Source organism: Tachypleus tridentatus, chromosome 12 (assembly GCF_004210375.1).
Source record: "Tachypleus tridentatus isolate NWPU-2018 chromosome 12, ASM421037v1, whole genome shotgun sequence".
Classification (NCBI taxonomy): Eukaryota; Metazoa; Arthropoda; class Merostomata; order Xiphosura; family Limulidae; genus Tachypleus; species Tachypleus tridentatus.
In genome coordinates this window covers 45,381,710-45,391,514 of record NC_134836.1, presented here as the reverse complement: position 1 = coordinate 45,391,514, position 9,805 = coordinate 45,381,710, and the positions used below count along the sequence as shown (strand labels likewise).

Below are 9,805 nucleotides of genomic sequence, written 5' to 3'. Positions count from 1 at the left end.
AAGTTTATACATGGATATTACGAGCTTAGGTATTCTAAAATCTTCCTGGCGTGATCAGTGTCGTGAGAGTAGAAAAGCATTATCAACTTATCTTTAGTATAACACTTATTTGTAATATTGGCGAGGAAATATTTAACTATTGGCCTTGTAAAAACAAAGAAAAACAGTTACAAGAGGTGATCCCATTGCCACTCTGTCTATTTGATAATGTGTGTGTTTTCTTTTACCAAAGCCACATCGGGTTATCTACTGAGCCCACCGAGGGGAATCGAACCCCTAATTTTAGGGTTGTAAATCCGTAGACTTACCGCTGTACTAGCGAGGGACCATTTGATAATAAGCTGGCCATTAAAAACTAAGTATTTGTTCTTTAACGCTAATTTAAGAAGCTGTTCGAATTTTTGTCGGTTAATGTTTCAGAAAACTTTATCCTACGGGTTCCCGTTCGGTTTTATGTATGGCTTAGCGAAAATGCACAAAAATGGTTTACTCAAACTTATTCCATTTACTTTCGGTTCCCATGCCTACAGACTTACTAAATATCTTGTGTACCTGCAATAAATGCACTAACTGGGAACGAATTTACTTTTAAAGTCTTTTTCCTTCCCTCAAGAAATAACTAAATTTCCCAATGCAACTCATATTATCAAGGTCAGCTTTAGTATTTAGTCCTTATAAACTATCATCCTAGTTAAGTAACAATTAAAATAATTATTAAACGGTTATTCTCAACGAAAGATTACTTACACCTTAACTTTGAGTTGAAAGCAAAGTAATAAAAATGTAGAACAAAATATCAATATAATTTATTTTGAACTTGCAGTCCTGACGATGAACTTTCTTTCGAGAGTTGGGCAGTTCATATTAGCATGTACCAGAATAGTTTTCCAGTTTTTATTTTCTGAAGGAGACAATAGGAATTTTAGAAGAAATTTGTTTTCAACGTTAATCATGTTTTAGTCGATGAAATTTTGTTTAGGAAACCATGAAATGTTCTTGAATTTTAGATAGTATGCAATTATGAGAAAACTTCTATTAAATACGTTATTGTCAGACTGTTTGATGGCAGTTTTTCGTCGTATATTGCTAGCAATTTATTTCGTTTATCTGTTTTCTGTTTATAACTTATTTGTAGAGGTTTGCTTTAATATTTCTACAAGTTTTTGTAAGTGGTTTCATCAATACACGTTTCTTTGAAACTTATGTCTTGTTGATTACAAGTAATATTTCATTCACTATGGGTTTGGTGAACACTAGTAATGAAGACGTTGTAACATCCTTAAAGATTATGTGAGGGGAGCTAGACATTAAGCCTAAATGCCAAGTCAGCTATAAAAAAAGGTGGAGGGCTGTATTCACACCAATCCTACACATGAAGCAAAAGCAAATGGTGGCATATCTATATTTGACCTACCTGGCCATTAAATCCACCCCCGTTAGTCATATAAAAATATTACTTTTGTGGATAGAAAGACATTATGAAAATAATTTTTAAAGTGTTTAGTACCAGCAGTCCAAAGAGAGATGGTGTGGTTTTAAGTTATTTTCTTTAAAATCTGTCATCATTAAATAGCTCAGCACAATTAGAAGAGGTCTTAAGTCTGAATATAAAGCTCATTGTTATGGAAAGTAATTTAAGCTAAAGTCAACTCAAGCATGCTATCATGTAGAATATTAGTGTAAAAGACGAAAACGTTCATAGTTCAAAAGAAGCCTGTTGGGAGGCAGTGATTATTTACCATTAATGTCCTTAGTGGTATTGATAAAATACCTTTCATGTAAGAAGTGTAGCAAGACATGTTTTATGTAATGGTTTCCATAAACAAATAACTTATCAGTTTCGTAATTCGAGGGTCGCTGACTCAAATTCCCGCTTCACCAAACATGTTCGCTCTTTCAGCCGTGAGAGCATTATTATGTAACGGTCAATCCCACTATTCGTTGGTAAAAGTAGCCCGTGATGACTAGCTGCCTTCCTTCTAGTCTTATACTGCTAAATTAGGGACGGCTAGCGCAGATAACCCTGTGTAGCTCTGCGCGAAATTCAAATCAAACTTATCAGTTAGATTGTTTTTATTATAGTTAATTGAAATGACTTGGCTAATTAGAATTGTGTAGTTCAGTTAAGATAGCCATAGATAAGCCTCCGTGTTTTAAATACTGAAAAGTGTATTTGTTCGGTTTGTAGTAGTAATTATGGAAAAACCTGTTTGTGTTGTAAGTATTGGAATGTCTTTATCAGTACGTTTAGTTTAGAGGAAATGTTTTAAAGTTTGCCATTCATTGTATTTTTGAACTGTTATATAATTATTTTAGTTTGTTGTTTTTCGGTATAAATTGATGTTATCAAATTAGTGGTTAGGATAACAATGGGCCAATCATGTTAGCAGGTTTGGCTATGATATTTGTAACAATTTAAGGTCCTTGAAAGAAGTTTTTCTTTTGAGTTGATATTACGAGATGCTTAGATGAGTTAAAAGCTTGGATAATTCACATTTTCGTTGATTTGTTGTAAATTATAAATCTACACGATGGACTCTGTACTGTGCCCATCATGGTATCGAAATTATAATTTTTAACTGAACCACTGGGAGGACATTTCTGAAGTAGCCTTATCTTGTTTGTTTTTGGAATTTCGCGCAAAGCTACACGATGGCTATGTGCGCTAGCCGTCCCTAATTCAGTAGTGCAAAACTAGAGGGAAAGCAGCTAGTCTTCACCACCCACCGCAAACTCTTTTACCAACGAACAGTGAGATTGACCGTTCCCATTATAATGTCCCTGAAAGGGCAGCAAATTTTCTACCAAAACATTTTTCCCTTTTCAATTCCAGAATCACGAAAAAAAATTTATAACAGTCTTTCCATGGCTTTTTGATGGATTTATAATTGTTTTTGATCCATTACAAACATGTTTAAACTATCACGAACCATATTTTCTTAACTTACATGCCTTATCATTAAGCAATATAAAGATTTTCAATGTCTTAATGCTAATATCTCCATTTTGCATACGTATTAAAATGTACTGAAAACTATTTGCAAAGTGATTGTACTGGGTGGAAAACGCCAGTGTCTTGAAAAATATTGGACTTGTAATTAGCAATACAATAACAATACTGAGTATGTTGATAAGTTACAATTTCAAAAAGGTTAAAAGTCAAATAGTACACAAATGTGTATCCAGTTGGAAGATATTTACAAAACTGATCTTAACTTTCAACATGATGGCTATACATAATTAAGCTTTCATTTGATACAATATTTTTGTTGTGATGAAAGAAGAGATACTGTATTCAAAAGCCATACAAGGGATCAGAACTCCAGAAAGAGTTCAGTTGGTAATTCCCTTTCATCAAAATCACCTTTATTTGAGTCATAAAACATTATGTTTAAAACACATTTAATTAATAACAAGGAAAGCAATTAAAATGATGAGAAAAATTTATTTCAACTATAGTCATACTATTTACGTTTTAGTGAAATTTAATAGTTTTAGTATAGAAAATCCACACTACATGCTGGATCTATATATCATTTATTTGTTCTGAATCAAACAAACTGCCTTGAAAGATACTTTTGGCTACAATAAAGTCATGATATAAAACGACAATGACATAAAATGATGAAAAATGTCACAAGTCAGTTCTAATACTTGGAACACAATGGAATACATTAAACCACATGAATCAGTATACTATATGTTTGAGAAACAAATCTGATATTACTTATACAGTGACATTTGTTTATTTGAAAAAATAAGAAAAAAGCCCAGTGTGGCAGGATTTCACTTCAAGGCAGGGATGGTGTTCGACTAATGTTCTGAAGAAGTGTGGGTATACCGTGTAACTGAGCAGGCACTTTGTATAACTCTTTCTGCTACTATAATGCAAGTATGCCATCAAAAGACCATGCTTTATCTATTTTTACTGAATTATTAACTTTGGATTTGTGATACCTGTCAGTCAAAAACAGTGTGATTTAACGAATTTCATGAATGGCCAGCAGCAACAAGGTTAAAATGTACAAGTCTCCAAATGCTGTTGACGTCAGCTATTACATTACCATGAAATTCTCTCTCTTTCTATATGTATATAGAAACCTCACTTAATCCACACTCCTACAGAACACACTATCCTGCCTAACCTCCATGTGCAACTTTAAAGTCAATGAGTGGCAAGTGCACAGCACTTTGGTGTACAATACAAAAACAATAAAAAATGAAAATCATTTTAAAATTCACTTATGAACTTAAAAAAAATGAACAAATAATGAAAATGCACAAATATCACTAATATTGAGGACTCTTTCTAATGCTTACAGAAATACAAATACACATGCTTAGCTCTTAATTCCTCCTGAGGAAAGGCTACTTAACAAATAGGATCCACCAATTTCTATTTCATACAAGGATAATTACATAAGATCTTTCATCTTATTTAAAGAGAGGTCTTGGTCAAGTACTGTACCACAAACCATTTAAGAAGTTGGTGTTAATGAAATGTGGCAGTTTGAGCTGTAGTGTTTAGCTTCCAAGTAGCCATCTTATTGGTGCTAATTTCAATGAAGATAAGACAAGGTTAGATAAACTATATAGGATGGTGCCTTCCACAGGTGAAAGCTGTAGGCAAACTTAAAGAGATGCTTTAACATAATATTTCAACAACTGGATCGACTGCTTTGCTCTTGGACTTGTAATTTTACAATGAAGGACAAACTAAACGTAACACAGTGCTATCTATGATAAATACTATTAAAATTGAGATTACATATTTTCAACATTTTTCTGAAACAAGACAACCATGCATGAGATGATTAGCACAATAACACTCACAGCATGTAGAAGACAACCAAGCACCAAATCTTGACACCTTTATGTAAATGTATCTTTCATTTAACTTTGTTTCATTTGGAATGCATCTAAATAAACTGTGTTCATAAGTCACTCTCGTTCAACCTCGTATATGATGTAGTCGATATAAAAGCTTTATCCTTTCTTTACACCTGCCTTCATGTAAATGCCTAATGGTGCCATTACAAGGGTCTTGTTGGTCCATTCTAAGTGATTTGACAAAAAAAAATAAGAAAAGATGAGTGGATTCTATTCAAGCAGGAAACTACTTTAAGTATTTCTAATTGCTAAAAGCAATGATTGTATAAATGCTAATGATCAGTCAGAAATACAAACACATGACAACAAATACATTATTATACAAGCTAAGGATTATCCTCAAAAAGATAACCAAACAGTGTTGAGCAGGCAGAAGATAGACCAGTTGCTCCTTGAACTTCCCTTTAGAACCAATGAGCGAGTAACAAGACTTTTAACACAACATGCCTCGACATTCTTACTTTAACACCACTACTCTTTCAGTTTCCATTAAAATGTGACCTTTATTCTTCCATACATGTTACCTGTATAAAATACACCTCTACAGCAGGGTCAGACTGAGATTCAAGCATTAACTATCACAAACACAAATAAAAGGCTTATGCTGTAAATACCTCTTAATATCTATATGAAACCATAAAAGCCCAATAAAATTTGACTCTCAAAATACAATATAACTACAATAAATTTGACTGAAAATAATACCCATCACCATTAGTGTAAGTCTTTTGACAACAACCAAGCACTATGAGTTACAAGTAGACAAAAGCATCTAAACACAGCGAAATATGATAAATATTCCACGTGGCATTAATTTTGCCAGTCAAAGAATAGACACAGAATACTGACTATAAAAGAACATGCTCTTACACATACATACATACAAACACACACTGTGTTAAAGGGTTACTACAACAATTTTAAGGTCACACAGATCACACTGTCTCTAGGTGGAAGAAACTCTCCCATGTGAATCTGTCACTGGTCCTAAAGGGAAAGAACACATCCAATGGAATGATTCAGTAGAGGTATGGCCAGCAACAAGGTAAGTGTGTAGTGATGACTGACTGACTAGTCTTCTTCACTTTCGCCTTGACCATACATGTCAGCAAGTTTGGAAAATCGAGGACCCCATCCATTAAGGTAGTCAAAGTCCTGCTCATTGTCATCAGTTCCTGAGGCCAAAGAGCTGAGCGATCCTGCTGTGCTTCCACTTCCTTCGTAAGCATAGTTTCGCAGGTCATCAAATGGTGGGGCATTAGGATCATTGTCTGCTTTATCCAAATGATCTTGAATGAAATCTCCCACATCAGGCTGTCCACCAGGTGGCACTGTTTAAATTATGACAATTTAGATCACGGACTAAGAAGTTAAAACATACCGAACTAAGTTAAACAAATGTATACTACTACTGCTTGAAGTTTATTCCTTAAATATGAAACATTTTGTCAATTTTCCAGTAAGCTCAAATTATTTACATGGGACAATATCTTTAAGCCTTCTATCTACTTAGTTCAAATGAAAAAATTATCAATAAATGATTATTAGATTAACAGTATGATTTATATTTTAATATCAGAGTTAATATGTTGTAAGATTTCCAAGTGTTTTTCAGAATTATTAGGATTTACCACCAAGGAATCTTATTTGATATAATATGTATGATCAAAATGAATGAATTGTGTTAGATATACACAACTATGAATTTTAAGTTTAGTGTGAGAGTATTATTTAGTTTATATTGCAAGTATTAATGCACATTATTTTCAGTTATGGCAAGTTTGAAGTAACTGTTTATGAATCATTTGTTGTGTAGTTAATTTGTTGTAAACTGATACCATGTTACTTGAAATTTCTGTACTTATTGCTTTAAGTGGGTATTGTTACATCTTAAAATCTTAGTTTATAGAAAGTTCAAGGTTTCAGATTTAAAAGGAAAAGAAATAGACTATGATCATGAGTTGAGCCATAAGAAGTGAATAGTGGCAAGTTGTAAAGTGCAATAAATCATGGATTGTATTTTAAAAACAGAATAACGAAGAAAAATTTATCTTGTCAACTAGCTTGTAAAATAACTATCCTGTGTGGACTTTTGATGTAAAATAGAATTATATAAAGCTCTCAATACAACTGTAGTGATCAGTGGAGTAACGTAAGTGAATTTATTATTGATTGTATTGTGATAACAGAGTTCTAAAGTAGCTGCACCAGACTGTGTGGACTATTGATGTGAAAAACAGTTACTTAAAGCTCTGGATTCAATAGTGGTAATGAACTACGTAATGAACATTTGCGTGTACAGTTGACTTGTTTTAATATATTTTAACACAAGTGAACTGTGTGCTGTTTATCATTAAACTTAATTCCCAACAAGCCACAGACACTTGTGGTAAAGAGCTGTAGGCCAATAAACCCTGATAACTTGCAATGATATTAATCAAAATCAATTTATAACAACTTGTTCCTTTGCCATATTGAGAAACAACAGCTGGAGAATTTTTTTGTAAATCAAGTTTGAAGCTTATGTATCACAAAAAATATGTTGAAAATACTTATTTTTAGTGATTTTGAACATGCCACTCAGTTTTTCCAATATCTTAACAGTTGCAAGATTAATTAATGTAAAGTAAGGATGCAAGACTAAAAAAACTAGAATCACAGCAGAAAGACAGGAATAATTGATTTCTGCATTAATATTCCTACGATGAGCAATGATGAACTACTACAAAGTATATAAATACATGGTTTACTTATTTTGAATGACTTAATGTATGGTTAATCAGTAGTTAAAATTCTACAACACTTGAAATTATGGTACATTTTCTATTTGCATCTGCAGTTTACTTTATAGGTACTATTTAGCTAGGGTATGATCAAAACAAAATAATCTGGGGTTAACATCTCTGTAGTGAGCATAATAATTTCAGATTAACAGCAGTTCATAGTGACAACTTGTCTTCATAGGTATGCTAATAAAGGATAAGATCAGTAGTTCTGTTTGTGAAGTGTACTGTAGAAAGAGTTTATATTTCATCATTTGTATTTTAGATTTGTTTAAAGCAAATCTGGATAAATTAATGAATTGGCCATATAAAATAAATTACTATTTAAAATAATCTGATAGTTAAAATATTATATTCACTTGAATAGGGTTAAAACACAAAAATAAAATTTATGTTCCAAAACATTATTTATAATATTTTATAAAGTTAAAACATTTGTAAACAAATCAGTTCCGAGTTAACAAAAAACCTGAAAATACATTTTAGTATTTGTTTAAATAAAAGCAGAATTTTGTACCAAAAACATCTAAAGTTATATGTGAACTTAAATGTCCTACACAATATTTAGTATACAGACTGAACTACTAAAAAGTATGAAAATGCACATACAGGAACTTGAAATATTCATTTCAGATCAAGCATATGAACACGTGCTTGGGAAATGTGAGGCACTCATACAGTACACTATGTTTAAAATTTTTGTAGAGGTGTGGTAAAAGTTTACATAAAAAAAGAGAGAGAAAGAGACATTACCAGAATCAGTCTTAGACCAGACCTGAATGAAACAAGTTTAAAAGCTAAATTGTGTATGAGAATATAAACAGAAATATTTAACAAAATAATGATCTTAGAATTTTATTAAGAGTGACCTAAAACACACACACACACCAGAAAAGGGTTATTAGCAAGGTTACATTCATAAGTTACTATTGCATGCATGAGGTTATCCACTGTTCAATAAAAATACAAACTTTGTTAGTAAACTTTTGGTTATACACTGTTCAATAAAAATACAAACTTTGTTAGTAAACTTTCCAAAAACTGTATTCCTTTGTGAAAAATAAATATAAAACAGTTTTAAAAAACCAATTTCCCCTAAAACTCATAAAATAATTTCATTGCTTTGTATAAACAACCTTCAAATCTGTGTCAGAACGCCCACCTTGTCTCTGTCGTGGGTCTTTCATTGGAGGCTTTTCTGGTCCAGGCTTAGCTCCAATTGGCAACCCATTTGCATCAATTGGTATACGTAAAGGAGTAATGTCATAAGCATTCATATCATCTTCCCCACCACCTTCATCATCATAACTGATGATGTTTTCTCGAACATCATCATCTACTTCACCATGTCCATACTTCCCATCTGGTCGACGACTCCTTGTATACGCAACAATAACTAGTACCAAAACTAGATGTACAGAAAATATTGAAATATTGAGTAAAATAATATGTATAAAACAGGATTGTCTATAGTATACAATATTTATTATACATCATATTATTTTAATTATAATCTAATATATTAATAGCAAGATCTAAAATTTGATTTTCTCTTAACTGAGCAGTAAGATCTTAACATGTAAGCCAATTCCAATTAAGGACATTCCAAAGTTTTCTAAATATGCTATCAACTAAAGAATGTCCAGTCTTCCAAACTCAAAAATATTACACACAAACACATATGATCACAGACCTAATTTCAACAGTTAAAACTCACTGATATACTTCGAAAAAAAAAAAAGACAAATTTAACAACAGTGATATCTTACCAGAAACAAAACAAAAGATGTTTACATTTTGTCCATGCTGTACAGAAAAATATTTTTGCATATACAAATAGTAATACAGCATTTTAACACCACTAACTAAGAGAATCTTTTTTGTGTAGATGCAGAGGAAAACCTATTAGTTGAAAAAATACAATCGTGTATGTGTGTATAACGTATATACAAGCCAGAATTATTTCTAACAGAAACATTTCATACAATACTATATTATACATTCATATATTTTATACTAAGTAGTTTTTTTTTTGGCACAAGAATAAAGTTTTATATCTTTCACATAAACAAGGCAAAACATGGAAAGTGTAATAACAAAATTGTAATTTAGAATGATTTTCACAACCTAAA

At 31.9% G+C, this 9,805-nt stretch overlaps 1 protein-coding gene across 4 annotated transcripts in view; it reads right to left on the bottom strand.

The window, feature by feature from the left end:
- Positions 1–3,521: 3,521 nt before the first annotated feature.
- The window catches only part of CadN (neural cadherin), a 154,153-nt gene continuing 147,869 nt past the window's right edge, over positions 3,522–9,805 (bottom strand). For all 4 annotated transcript variants that reach the window (XM_076469121.1, XM_076469119.1, XM_076469120.1 and 1 more), the window contains exons 35-36: positions 8,836–9,081; positions 3,522–6,221 (exon numbers count right to left, since the gene is read on the bottom strand). In XM_076469121.1, coding sequence (XP_076325236.1) covers positions 5,962–6,221; positions 8,836–9,081 — 506 coding nt within the window. In that variant the 3' untranslated portion in view covers positions 3,522–5,961. The remainder of the gene's footprint in view (positions 6,222–8,835; positions 9,082–9,805) is intronic.